This window comes from Phyllopteryx taeniolatus, chromosome 15 (assembly GCF_024500385.1).
Source record: "Phyllopteryx taeniolatus isolate TA_2022b chromosome 15, UOR_Ptae_1.2, whole genome shotgun sequence".
NCBI lineage: Eukaryota > Metazoa > Chordata > Actinopteri > Syngnathiformes > Syngnathidae > Phyllopteryx > Phyllopteryx taeniolatus.
In genome coordinates this window covers 3,858,230-3,872,965 of record NC_084516.1, presented here as the reverse complement: position 1 = coordinate 3,872,965, position 14,736 = coordinate 3,858,230, and the positions used below count along the sequence as shown (strand labels likewise).

General features: G+C 42.1%; 1 protein-coding gene across 1 annotated transcript; it reads left to right on the top strand.

The window, feature by feature from the left end:
* The first annotated feature begins 1,291 nt into the window (after positions 1–1,291).
* dmgdh (dimethylglycine dehydrogenase) lies at positions 1,292–14,013 on the top strand. The gene is made up of 16 exons (XM_061799003.1): positions 1,292–1,488; positions 3,102–3,270; positions 3,465–3,563; positions 4,103–4,267; positions 4,659–4,863; positions 7,583–7,831; positions 8,728–8,926; positions 8,992–9,161; positions 9,372–9,525; positions 9,593–9,758; positions 9,845–9,975; positions 11,166–11,383; positions 11,861–12,018; positions 12,093–12,152; positions 12,263–12,397; positions 13,412–14,013. Exons 1-16 carry the CDS (start codon positions 1,364–1,366, stop codon positions 13,622–13,624), a joined length of 2,616 nt encoding a protein of 871 aa, XP_061654987.1. The 5' UTR covers positions 1,292–1,363; the 3' UTR covers positions 13,625–14,013.
* The last annotated feature ends 723 nt before the right edge of the window (positions 14,014–14,736 follow it).

The window sequence follows — 14,736 nt, the reverse complement described above, 5'->3', positions numbered from 1 at the left end:
ACGCTTATCATCGAGCGCAACGCTGTCAGCATCTTGCTTTCTCACTGTAATAAAGCCAAACGTAAGAAAAAGTTGTTTTTGTGTGTTTGCTTAAAGCCGTTATCAGGAGACGCGTCCCCCCCCCACCCGCCGCGGCCATCCGGGCAGGTTTGCCGTTCAAAGCGATAAAACGGCTCAAGGAGCACAAAGATAAAAACGCGTCTCTGTGGGAACTCGATGGGTTTGTTCTTGGCTGAGCACGGAAATCAGCGCGTGGAGACAATTAACTTGGTTTTGCTCTGCTTGAGTAGTTTTGGAATGAATCATTGTGTTACCTTCGGAAATGAGAAGATGCTCATCTTTTTTTTTCTTTATTAGAATTGATTTTTTTTCAAAACAAATTGCTTTTAATTTAATGTTATGTAATTTACCACTTGAGACCCAGTTTAATTCAATTATTACTTTTTGTACTGCTTGTCCTTCATTTATTTATTTTTATTCAATCATTGATTTTCTACTGCTTTTTTTGCTATTTAATTTAATTCTAGTTAATTTTATCAAATGTATTTTTTACTGCTTTTCCCACAGTTTCATCAATTTTTGATATCATAATTCATTTTTAAATTCTACTGCTTACCCCTTGAATTACCCAATGTAAGTAAAATTAGTTTTTCATATTTTATGTATTCTTTTTTTAATTTTATCCCTGCATTTGTAAAAATAAATTAATTTGTAATTAATCATTTATCATTGATTTCCGACCACTTTTTCCTGAAATTTAATTGTATTGTATTCATTTTCATTATATTTATTCATTTGATTTTTCATTTTAGTTCATTTAATCATTCAATTAATTCGTTGAATCATTTAATCATTCATTTTTGGCTGCCTAGCCTCCAATATTACATATTATATAAATGTATGTTATTTCATTTACATTCATTCACATGGCTCAATCTTGAATTGTTTTTTTTTTCTTCAATATTTTAAAATCTCAGAAATTCTAACAAATCCTAGAAAAATAAGTAAGAAATTTTATAATAATAATAATAATAATAAGTATAAATTACTATTCAATAAAATCATTTTAGAAAAGGACAATTTAATATGCAGTATATTTAAATTAATTTTATTGCGTATACAGTATTTTCCTTCAGAAAGTAATATTCTACAGTACTGCATATTTTAAAAAGAATAATAGTATTACTGTGGCGTGTGTGTGTGACCTACATTGGACGGAGGTGGAGGGGCGGGGTGGGGTGGGGGTGGGTGAGAGTTCAAGTTACGTCCCCAGACGCCCGACGACCCCGTGGGGCGGGTCCAGAGTCCACTTGGAGGGCCAGTGAGGCATTTATAACTTGACTGTCAACTTGCTTTTGCAGTCATGTCTGCTCGCATGTTAAAGCTGGTGAAGGTGCACCTGCGCTCCAGGAGGCGTTTTGGCGCTCTTCCGCTTCTTCGGCCCTCGCGGACGTTCGGCTGCACGGTGACAAGACGACATGAGCAAAGGTGAGAAGAACCATCGGTTGACTGGCTCACTGTTACAAACACAAAAAGCTTCAGTGCATTCAAAATGTTTCGCAACGGAGCAGCCCATCTTTGTGTAGGATTTACTGAAATGTGCAGTGTTCCCCCCCCCCCCCCACTACATGGCAGTTCATCATTCACGCCCCTGCTCTATCGCAGATTTAAAGGTGGTTACTTTTTTTGAAATGGGTTTTTACTTTTTACAGTACACATCTGAATTTAGAGTTTCAGTGTCGAACCATGTTGTGCCACAACATGCTGGACACCACTGAGGTCTACTGGAAGAGATGCTAGAGTTAATTACTGTAACATTTATGCTAATTTCCGTTAGCCCGTCTATGGCGTTTCACATTATATGTTAGCATTAAGTTAGCAGTCTTTCGTTAGGTGGAATGTTATGCCTTGGATCCATATTTTGGGGTTTAAATACACGTTAATTCTTTGTTTTTTAATGTGTCAGCTTGACAGTAAATTTCAACAGAAAGTGACAAACAGCTTGAAGCAAGCACGCTTTACCTCTTATTTGGTGTACTGAGCGAGGGAGAGTGAGAACAGATACTTAGGAATATTTTAAAAGCTGTGTTTTAATATGACTTATCTTGAAATAAAATTTCTTTTTTGTTTTGTTTTAAAGCGAATTTAATGACCATTAATTCTGACAACATTTCCTTCCACCATCAACTCTGATGCATGTTTGTTTATCGTACTGAATGATATTAGAATTATGTATTAATATAGAGTTTCTCACAAATATGAGTACAACCCTCACATTTTTGTAAACATTTTATTAGATTTATGGGAAAACACCGACGAAATGACACTTTTCGACAATGAAAAGTAGTCAGTGTACAGCTTGTACCACAGTGTAAATTTACTGTCCCCTTAAAATAATTCAACACACAGCTATAAGTGGCTAAATCGCTTGCAAGAAAAGTGAGTAGACACCAAAGTGAAAATGTCAAAATTGGACCCAGTTGGCCATTTTTCCTCCCTGGTGTCTTGTGACCCGTTAGTTTTAGTCTTAGTTAGTGTTTGTCCCGGATGTGAATGGGGTGCAGGTGCGTTGAATTTATTTTTTTGCGTTAAATCGTTCTCGCAGTCTTATACCGGTCACTGGAAGTTCAATGTGGCACCGAATGGCAAAGACTTCTCGGAGGGCCTGAATAAAAAAATTGTTGCTCTCCATAAAGATGGCCTAGGCTATAAGAAGATCGCCAACACCCTGAAACTGACCATACAGTCAATTTACTCTGTAACACAATCTGTACACTATGGAAAGCCTTTGCAGCATTTATTCGATACCCTTGATATCCAGCTTAAGGTTGTACTAGTAGTTCAAAAGTGGCACGACAAGTGGATAAAATGTTACTAGTAAGACACAATCGTACGAATGTGCTGAATTGTCTCGTGACTGGTGAGGACAGAGAGCCTACTAGTACTGTACATGCATACTCACACTGGATGTACTGCGGCAAAGTGGTTGGGATCACTGCTTTGATGATTGGAAAACTCCTTGAGAACTTGTGGAGGTGTTTGTCTACATTGATTTCATTGCATAAAAAGTTGGGCGCTACATTTATTTCCCATCCCGTCAGTGACACGTCTTCCGTGTTGGGCAAGCGATGGAAGGACACTGCCGAGACGGTGGTCATCGGAGGGGGCTGCGTGGGCACGAGTGTGGCCTACCACCTGGCAAAAAGCGGCATGAATGACGTGGTGCTGCTGGAGAAGACCGAACTGACCGCCGGTTCCACGTGGCACGCGGTATGCCTGTCGCCGTTTTGCGTTGTTTGGAGGCGGTCAGGTGCAATTGGGGCTGGGTTTCAGTCTGAGCGGGACTGACAAACGGTGCTGCCTGCCTGTGTGTTATTACTGTCCTTACATGCATCAGATATCAGGCAGAGCAACCCCAACCCAGGTACAAAGTTAACTTTGGTTTGTGGTCTTCTTCATCATAGGCCGGGCTGACCACCTATTACCATCCGGGCATCAACCTCAAGAAAGTCCACTATGACAGCATTAAACTGTACGAGCGGCTTGAAGCCGAGACCGGACAGGTGGGCTCCTCAATTCTCGGTTGGTCTGTCCAAAGATGCTAAATCCTGGCACTCTGCAAAAGTTCTTCTTGGATGGTAAAAATGTTTCACCTTTAATCTTCAGTTCTACAAGTGCATTTTAGGCATGAAATTCGTCTATCTGTCTCTGATTTTGGACCCAAAGTGACTGCCCTCCAATGTTGTGCCACGCTTTTGTAGACGAGTTCCTTGGTGTCGCCATTCCTTGGAGAGAACATTTTGTCCCATCCACCAGGCAGGTCATTGACTGGTTTTTATGCCAAACGATCATTCGGACATGATGGATTCATGGTTTGGATTCATCACCTGATAACAACAACCCTCACGTGACCCCCCCAGAGACAAAGAGTCCCCCTTTTTTTCCACAGCTAAAATTTAGAATTGAAGATTAAAGGTGAAAGTCTGCAACAACCAAGAGAGTCCAGTTGCCTCCATTCAACTTTTTCAGATTACCATGACCTGGATGATTTGAGAATCTACACAGACATAAATCCTGGCAAATTTGGTTTCCATGTGCGTAGGCGGTGGGCTTTCACCAGCCGGGCAGCGTCCGCATTGCATCAACGCATGCACGTGTGGACGAGATGCGGTACCAGATGACTCGCACCCACTGGCACGAGACAGAGCAGTACATGATCGGGCCAGAGAAGGTCCAGGAGCTGTTCCCTCTTCTCAACATAGACAAGGTAGAGTCCGAACGTGAGTCGAGACTAGACTCACTTGCATGTGTAATGAAGCCTGTCAAGTCTTTGACCTGATGGTCCCTGTACAAATTCTGCGGCCTGATTAAGTTTACATTGATGGGTTTCTGACCCAGAAACTGAGCTTTGTTAACTGTGCCACATAGCCCAAACCTAACCCTCTTAACCAAACCCTATTGAAACCCTCCTAAACCTAACCTAAGACAGTCCCGTTAACTCTAACGCTGCTTACACTAGTCCTAACTTCACCTTCCAAATCCTTACCTAATCGTACCTTAACCGTCGTAACCCAAGACCCAAACCTCCCAGTCCTAACCTAACTCTAACCCTGACCCTCCTTGGTTGAACCTTTTGTGGTCTGTGTCCCCTGGTTAAGGTCTTGGCTGGTCTGTATACCCCAGGAGACGGCCACATTGATCCTTACTCTCTGACCATGGCTCTGGCGGCAGGTGCTCGCATGTACGGCGCCCAGATCTACAACCCCGCCCCGGTCACAGGCCTCATGCCCACAGCGGACGGCAAATGGGATGTGCAGACACCTCACGGGACCATCCGGGCGAACCGTATTGTCAATGCCACAGGTTTGAACCCCCATCGTTCTCCATTTGAACATTTCGGGCTCAATTATGTACAGAAAAAAAACTTTTTCCCTGTGAGGAATACATTCCAGAACCAAACGCAGTAGGTGACACTCTGCGTTATGGAGAGACCATATTACATTTTTGTAATACTTTATAGTTTAGCCCTACCACACGCTTTAAAGGCATTTTAACTTAAATTAAAGCACACTTGAAGTTATTAAATCACACTTATTCGTCAGCACCTTTTCTCACTTTCGCTCGCGCAGTTCTCCCACTAGAGGCAAATCGTGCTTGCTTCAAGCTGTTTCATATTTTTCACTCCCAGTTGAAGTTTAGTGTAAAATTGACACATAAAACAAAGAGAGTTATACTACCCCAACAATATAATTTATTCTAACAAAAGTCTGCTATCTTGATGCTAACATATAATAGGAAGCCAGGCTAACAGAAATTAGCAGAGATGTTATGGTAACTATAAACCTTCATGTGCAATGTATCGTCAAATTAAGTTCTGCTATAAAGGTCATAGTGCATTTTAGGCTCATCTTGAAATTTCACCCAATATCCCAAACATTTGGTCAGTGGGCACCTGTCGATGTTCCCTGCTGAAGCTTTACTTATTAAGTTTGAGGGGATTCTGCAGTCGACACATTTTCAGCCAGGATTCAATAAAAAGTGTTATCTAACTCTTAGACCTTTGCACAAACGGCCCACTGTTAGTACAGGTCAGGGATAACTTGCTTGAACTGGGTCAGAGCAGTTCTTGGAAAGGAGTTTGTTGGCATGTTTGTTTTTCAGCAGACATTTTCTGTAACCTACTTGCTTGCATTCTGAGACACATTGTCCAATAATTAACAACACTGTAAACGATCTATAACCGTACTGCCCTAGCTAGAGCACAAGCATGGCTAAGTTCAGCTAGGCTAGGTTGGTAGTGCCACTGTAGCAATCAGGAGCACAAATCTCATATGATAGCATGCGGTATCAGAGACAAGGCTAAGCTAACCTAAGATGACAGTTTGCTGGTATTAATAGGTGTTAGTCAGCCCCTTGATAAATGCTTGGGTAAAAGAAACAACAACCAATCATAGCTAGCATTAGCCGGACTGGGCTATTTAAAAAAGGCTTGGATAAACTATGCACAGAAACATAGTTTGAATTATCCTGACAGAACCACCAGACAAAAGTCTTGTCACTAAAAATTACCTTGCATTAGACTCATAGGACCAAAAGATAAAAAAACAAGTCAACTACCCACCAAATTGTAGCTAACAGTAGCCTGACCAGGCCATTACACAAAGTCTCGTATAAAGGAGCTATCGAGCTGTAGCTAGCATTAGCATGACTGGGAAGAGTATTTGGTAAAAGTAGCTGCCGAAATGTACCTACTACCTAGGATTAGCTCAACCACACAATCAGACAAGGTCTTGGGTTATGTAGCCTGATCGTTAGACAAAGTCTTGGGTACCTACCGAAACATAGCTAGCATCACCCTAAGCAGTCCATTGGACAAAGTCTTTGATAACCTACCTAAAATAAATAAAGAAATGAAAAATCGTAGCTCGCAAAGCCTGAGTAGGGCATTAGACAAGTCTTGGGTAAAGTAGTTACCAGAACGTAGCTAGCTTGAGCCAAAGTTGCTTATAGGAAGTCAGTTTACAACTTCTCCATTGCAAAGTTAGCCCTCCTAATAAATAAGTGCCTATAATTTCCCCTGTTATGCGATCCAATAAGATCAGTTACAACTGCCCAGTAACCGCTGGCTATGATAAATATAACTTAATCGACTGGTCTGGAATTAACAGCCGGTTTGTGGACATGTTCAAGTTTTATTTTGGTGATCTTTTATCAGTATTTACTATAGTAATCCAGTGTGCAGGTGGCGGGTACACATGGACCTTGGACTTTACCTATGTTTTTTAATTAGATAACGCAACAGAGATACTTTTCATGCATTGAGAAAGTCTGGGCATCAGTGTAAGAAATCACGAGCATACATTTCAGAGTAAACAGCAGAGGTGGCAAAAGTTCATGTACTCTGTACTTAAGGAGAAGTACAAATACTTGTGTAAAAAAGTCTGGTGAAAGCAGAATGACTGATTCAACTGTGATGCTTAAATGAAAGTAAATAATTACAGACTCTAGAATATACTTAAGTACAAAAGTAAAAATGTATTTTAACTGTAAATCATACACAATACCCATTTTGATAACTTGGTACAATGGAAAAAGAAAACTCATGTTACGTCTCATGTTTTTTTAAGCGCTAGCTAGCGTCATCTCACCTTTTATGCTATGAAAATGTGTTTGCAAACACTTTGCCCTCGTTTTGAACTGAGCAGCAAAAAAAAAGGCTGAATTAACTAATGGTAAAGGAATGTTTTTGTTTTTCAGATTAGACGAAGAAAAGACGATGCATTCACAACAAATCATTTTAGGAGCAACCAACATTAAACCATTCTCTTAAGGCCATGGATGGGGAATATATTATATATTATTGCTTTTCTGAATCTGTTGCTATTGTTGTTAACGGTCCATGGTTCACGTTCCTCCATGTCACTGTTGTCTCTATTTTGATGTCCTATTTACAGACTTAAAGTTAAGGGTTTTTTTGTCTGGTTGCTGGTATTTAAACAAACAATGACGATGAAATGATAGTTTCCTATTGTTAGCATCAAGATAGAAGACTTTTGTGTACCATTCATGTTTGTCGTTTCAGGTTTCTGGGCCCGTGAGGTGGGAAAGTTAATTGGCTTTGAGCATCCGACTATCCCAGTGCACCATCAGTACGTGGTGACGGCAACCGTGCCGGAGGTAAAGGCCCTGAAGAAGGAGCTGGCCGTCATCCGAGACCTGGAGGGCTCTTACTACCTGCGCCAGGAAAGGGACGGCCTTCTTTTTGGGCCCTATGAAAATATGGAAAAGATGGTCCTGCAAGACTCTTGGGTTAGAGACGGCGTACCCCCAGGTTTGTCTATGCTAGTGAAAAATCTTTGTTGATCCATTTTCTTCAACTTATCTGGGTCGTGGTCACGGTCTGAGCAGGGAGGCCTGGACTTGCCTATTTCTGGAATAGGGTTGCAAAATTCAAGGAATTTTTTGAAGTTGGATACTTTCCATGGTAATTAATGGGAATTTATGGGAATAAACCGCAATAAACCAGCTATTTATTAAACTGAAGGTAGGCTCTTAATGGGGAACTTAAATATAGTTTACATTGTACACAGAGGCCACTGAGGCATTCCCAGGCTAGCTGTGGGACTGTCATGGTCTGTGTTTTGGTTTGGGTTGTTTAGTTTTGTTCCATGTTTCCCTGTGTTCCATGTTTGTCGTGTGCTCATTAGGTTGTTGTGTCCACCTGTTCTCGTCTACTTTGTGTCGACCAATCAGCTCTCTCCAGCCACTCGTGTCTTGTCCAGGTGTTCCTCGTTGTCTCGTCAATTTGTTTGTATTTAGTTCCCTGGTTTCTTTCAGTTCTTGTCGGTTCATTGTCGTTGTCACATGTCTTGCCATGTCATAGTCGCCAGTTGTTTTTATTATTGTGATTAAATATTATTATTTTGAGATTCCCGCACTCCTGCCTTGCTTCCCTGCAATTGGGTCCACCATGTTCTTGCCTTGCGTTCCTCGCCTTCGCCCTAACCACGTACGTGACAGGGACGTAGTCATTCTAGCGTGTGCTCGGTCTGCCCTGAGTCTCCTCTGCATTCGTTGAGTCTTTCCCAGATGCCCAAGCTCCTCACTCTTAGTTTAGAGCTTGTCTTCCATTAACAGATGAGGGTGGGGTGGTGGTGGTGGGAGGTTCGGGGGACAACAAGTCATTAAACCTTCTGCCCTATTTCACCCCCTGTCTAACTGCTGTAGGTTTTGGCAAGGAGCTGTTCGAGTCAGACCTGGACCGGATCATGGAGCATGTAGAAATGGCCATGGAGATGGTCCCTGTGCTAAAGAAAGCCGACATCATCAACATTGTGTCCGGTCCGATCACGTACACCCCCGACCTGCTGCCCATGGTCGGACCACATCAAGGAGTTCGCAACTACTGGACGGCCATCGGATTCGGGTATGGGTGTGATAGTAGGGATTTCAGGACCATCAATGACCATTCCGGTTGCCTCATTTGATCAGGTACGGAGTGATCCACGCTGGTGGAGTCGGAAAATTCCTGAGCGACTGGATTAGAAACGGCGAGCCTCCGTACGATCTGATTGAGTGCGACCCCAACCGCTATGGGAGCTGGGTCGACGTGCCCTTCCTGTGCGCAAAAGCCAGAGAATCCTACGGCTTCAATAATGTGGGTAAGAACAATAGAGGGGAAAATGGAGTGTTCATGCTCAAGGCGGTGGGTGGGTCTCAGGCCAATTGCGAAAGAACTTTGGTATGCTTCGGATCAGTTTTGTTGAATTTTGAATACTACACGTACCACTGTTGAAATGACAAAGGATCTAGGTGAGCCCAATTCAGAATGTTTGTAAACAATTGACACAGGCCTAAACTTGTCTCCCCAGTCGGCTACCCCAAAGAGGAGCGCTTTGCAGGCCGACCAACCTACCGGACGAGCGGCGTTTACGATCTTCTCAAGGACAAGGCATCCATGGGCTTCCATGCCGGCTGGGAACAACCTCACTGGTTTTACAAACCAGGAGACGACACTGGATACAAGTAAGGCAACCAGGGTTCCAGGGTCCGAGGTAAAGTAAGCGCTGATTTCCTTCGCGCCTGTCTCCAGACCCAGTTTCAGGCGCACAAACTGGTTCGGACCCGTCGGCAGAGAGTTCGAGCTGGTGATGGAGAATGTGGGAGTCATAGACCTGACCCCTTTTGGCAAGTTCATCGTGAAAGGAAAGGACTCTCTCAAGTTGCTAGACCGCCTGTTTGCTAACACCATGCCTAAGGTGAGCGCCCTCGTACAACAGCGTGAAGTACTGGGCTACGAAGGTCATGTCAAACGTCCTGCACTGTCACATTCTTCTGGTTTCAGGTGGGCCACACGAACATTAGCCACATGTTGACACCCACCGGGAGAGTTTTTGCTGAGGTTACCATCACCCAGTTGGCACCAGGAGAGTTTTTGCTCATCACCGGCTCGGGATCAGAGTTACATGACCTAAGGTGAAGTACGCCCCCTCACACACAAACACAGAACAGCGGCAGGTTAAAAAAGACGTGTTTGACAGGTGGTTATTGTTATCCTCAGCTTTAATAGGCATTACGAAATCGGCTTAGGTTGAGTGTATTACTTTAACTTGATGCAATTGAAAAAGTTGTACGAGACAAACAGCAAAGGCAATTTGAATGTTTCAGTGAAGCGGCGTGAAATGATGTAATATAAAACTCTCCTGCAATGGTTGAAACCCAAAGCTTACCAGCAGCTGCTAGGACAACTCTCCCTTTGACTGCAAGTACCAGGCCATAAATTAAAACCTCAGTTTGGAATTTCTCAACCTAAATTAGTTTCATGTAGCATCCTCTAGTGGCGATTTGGCCAAACTAATACATACTGAGCGATTCATTGCAGCTTTATATATACTACACATGGACTTGATGATGGTGACTACAATAATTTGATAGTATTTAGTCATTATATTATAACATCCTTTTGCGAATACTGTACTATAAAGTCCTGTATGTTCAAATTACTGCAAATACCCGTGGTGAAACTAGCCTCCAAACAAAGAAGTCTTTTCTGTTTAAATAAAGTGCCCCTAAGCAACTAGTAACTACTCTCATACATTGTAGGTTGACGGGTAGAAAACTGTCAGAAGAGAATTACCAAAATGAACCTCAGCTCTTGGAAAAACAAATGTCGAATTTGGGGAAAATCGATCCCAGCACTAGAACGAGACTCCTCGAAGTTTGTGGTTTGGTGTGCCATGTCTAGCACTGGGCTCATTGGACCATTTTTCTTCCACGATACATCCACTAACACAACCACTGACACTTTTGACGACACTTCTCAAACTAGCGCTGCATTGAGGTTGGGGACAGAAAAGGTTTTGCCGAGCGGCAATTTTGCAACACTGCTCTGATGTCAATTGGCGAGCCATGGGCAACGGAATGATATGCTTAAAAAAACTGCCAAGCCTCAGCTGTGAAGTGCTGATGGCCTTACGTCTGTCCGAATGACACCTGAATCGCTTCAGTCCCTTTATTTGCGTACGTTTTTGGAGCATATCTGCCAATCCAATATACACATTGACATAAAGCAGCAGTTTGCCAACCGACTCAAGGCAGGGTCTATGTATACGTGTCAATGGCTGGGGTGACATCGCTGCGAAAATCTTTCTTTTTTTTTGGAACAGGTGGATCGAGACAGAAGCGGCTGTCGGCGGCCACGACGTTGACATCGCCAACGTGACGGAAGAAATGGGCGTGCTGGGGGTCGCCGGGCCCAACTCTCGCAAGGTCCTTCAGAAGCTCACCCAAGAGGACATGAGCCATTCGGGCTTTAAATTTCTCCAGTGCAAGTCAATCCAGTTGGCCGGTGTTATGCTCCGAGCCATCAGGATCTCTTACACTGGTACGCAACCTAGCTATGTTGTATTATGTTTTTGGGTGTTTTCATGTTGTTGTGTTTTTGTGTTATTTAATGTTGTTTTGTGTGGTTTTCATACTGTTTTTGGATGTGTTTTGATTCTGTTTTGTGTTGTTGCGTGTGATTTTCTGCTTTTGCGTTGTTCTTGTGTCGTTTTTTTTTTTGCTGTTCATTTTGGTTTGTTATTTTGTGGTCTTGTTTTCTGTTGTGCTATTGTGTTGTTTTGGTGCTGTATTTTTGACAGGTTGCTAACATGTTATTTTCCTTGGTTTGTGTGTCAGTTGTTTTCGTGTTCATTGTTTTGTTTTGTGTTGATATTATTCTGTGTTGTTGTGTTTCTTGCATTGTATTTGTGATGTTTTGGTTGTGTTTTTAGGTTTTACGTTAATTTTAGGTAGTTTTTGTTGTGTTTTTATGTTGTTTTGCATTGTTGTTGACCTCTCCGGTGCATGTGCCGCTCAGGCGAACTGGGATGGGAGCTGTACATCGGCCAGAAGGACATGGCGGCGGTGTACCGGGCCCTAATGGAAGCAGGAAAAGATGAAGGCATCGACGACTTCGGCACCTACGCCATGGCCTCCCTCCGGTTAGAGAAGGGCTTCAGAGGATGGGGAGCTGAGGTACTAACAGTCACGCGCGCATTGTTTAAAAAGCGTTCAAGGCTTTTCCATGACTCTCTTGTTCGTCTTTATAGATGAACTGTGACACCAACCCTCTGGAGGCGGGTTTAGATTACTTCATCAAACTTAACAAGGTAACTTGGTTAGCCAGCCGCTCCGAGAAGAAACGATTGCATAAAATTCCGTGATATAGTGGAGGTTTACTGTAACTACATATTGAATCACAACACCTTCTCTTGAGCAGCCCGCTGACTTCATCGGCAAGGCGGCGCTTCAGGAGATAAAAGCCAAGGGCCTGAAGAGGAAGTTGTCCTACCTTGCGGTGGAGACGCATGACATAGACCCTGAGGGCAATGAGACGGTGTGGCACGATGGCAAGGTTAGCCACCCCCATCTTCTGCTGCTACGGCTGCAAAGTTCCCTTTCATGGGAATGAACCAGGAATTTACCAAATTAAAGGATGGCTCTTAATAGGGAACTTACAGACGATGGGAAAAAAAAGTCTAGACACCCCTGTTCAAATGAATTTTTTTTTGTGATACAAAAAAGTGAGCCCAAGATAAATTTACAACTTGGTATGGTATGTAAGGTATGTTTGGCGTAAACACAAGACTGCTCATCACCAAAATAACACCACAGTGACAGCATCATGCTTTGGGGTTGTCTTCTGCTGGACCTGGCTCCTTAGACAAGGGGGAACGAAATATGAACTGTTCTAAATAGCAGTCAGTGATAGCAAAAAAAACCTTCAGGCTTCTGCTAGAAAGAAGAAAAAAAACTACTAGTACAGCTGAACTTTATTTGGGGTTAATGGCATTCGAACAGGGGTGTGTAGACTTTTTATATCCACTGTAAATTTAGCCCGGGAAAATACAGTTTACCATAATCCTGACTAAAACAACCAGATTTCATGCGAGTACAGTGGTACCTTGACTTACGAGTACTTTTGATTTTTTTGTGTGTTGTGAGCCAAAAGTCTAGGTACTAGCAAGCTTTGGATACACTGCAGCTCAAGTGAAATGGTAAAAAACAAACAAACAAACAAAAAAACGGTTAGTTAAGGTACTGTAATGCCCTCATAAGTGGGTAAGGACATTTTGGATGGATGTTTGCTTATGACAAAACAAAATGTTTATATTTAGAGAAATAGATATAGGATAACATCACTTTGAGGAAAGAAAAAGAAGACTCGCTCGCACAGTTCTCCAAATAAGAAATAGATAAGATTACCAGAAATTCCCATGCAAAGTTTGCAATTTGCAATTAAAAAAAAAAAAAGAAAAATCCCAAACCCAACTTCCTGTGGCAAATTACCAGAAACTATCTGGAAATGTCCTAGAAATGTTCCACCCCTTTGCAGCTTGAGCTGCTAACAACGCATCTTGTCAATTAGGTGGTCGGCAACACGACGTCGGGGGCCTACAGCTACAGCGGCCAGCACAGCCTGGCATTCGCCTACCTGCCCGTGGAGCTGTGCTCGGTGGGGCAGAAGGTGGAGGTGGAGCTGCTGGGGAGGAAATACCCGGCCGTGGTCATCCAGGAACCCTTGGTGCTCACCGAGCCCACGCGGACCCGCCTGCAGAACAAAGCCAAGACCAAAGCATAAGAACATCGCCACAATGGAATCACGTGACTTGGACACGCAGGAGGCATCGCATGTTCTCTGTCGTTTTGACATTTATGAACCACAATGTCTTAATTTTGTAATTCCGTGGTTTACATTGTTTGGTAAAATTACAGATATAATGCTGTTACTATACCAGTAAGCGACAGGTTTAAACATTTGTACAGTTTTATAATCAATGTTTTTTGTTTTTTTTTGTACAAATACGCAATAAATAATAGACTGTACATGAATACCTTGAAGTATACAAAATTCACAATCTTCTGCGAATCAGTAACAATGAATGTATTATATTATCAAGAAATCTTTAGAGGACTTTTACTCAGATTTACAAAAATTAGTAACATAATAAAAATAGTACAACATTCCAATATAGTGGTTGTATTGAGTCCAACATATTAAATGGAATTTACATTCTTATTTTATTCCCATCATCCAAACTAATACAGAATATATTTGCTGATAGTTATAACGAAGACCTTTGAGTCAGTTTTCCCACAAAATTAGGAATCAACATAGTAAAAAGGTCCACTAAAGTGGTTGCATTGACTCGAACTACATCATATTAAATAATAAATTAAAAAATGTGTGTTATTCATTCGCATGATCTAAACTAAAATGGCGCCCAAATAAAGTCCACCAAACCAAATACTTCCATCCATTTTCTAATCGCTACCAATTATAGAAAAGACGGCTTAGTTCGGTTTGCATAAAATTAGTAATGCAAACTGTAAAACATTCCATAGTGTTTTTTTTTAGTCCAACTGCATCATTATTATTGAAAATTTTAAATCTAGTGTCGAGGTTTCATTCACATGCCCTCAACTAAAATGGCGCTCAAATACCTCCCAAAACAAATCTTATCACTATTAAAGCTATTTTAATGAAATATTGTGTTTACTCACCCAAACAACGGCAAAGACATTCAGCAGGCGCTATATAAAAGTTAAATAATAGTTTTTTTTTTACCGTTATTAAAGTTAGCATCATGCTAACAGCAACAACCCATGGGGAACACCGCCTGCCTCTCTCATTCACTTCCAGTGCAATCTCTCAATATCTGTGAAGTAATTGTGATTAGTCAAAACGACAGA

Excerpts from the sequence above, each read along its gene's own strand:
- dmgdh (XM_061799003.1), top strand. The coding sequence starts at position 1,364 with ATGTCTGCTCGCATGTTAAAGCTGGTGAAGGTGCACCTGCGCTCCAGG. Across the intron at positions 3,564-4,102 it reads TTGAAGCCGAGACCGGACAG|GCGGTGGGCTTTCACCAGCC; the intron begins GTGGGCTCCTCA and ends CCATGTGCGTAG. Across the intron at positions 12,398-13,411 it reads CGGTGTGGCACGATGGCAAG|GTGGTCGGCAACACGACGTC; the intron begins GTTAGCCACCCC and ends CTTGTCAATTAG.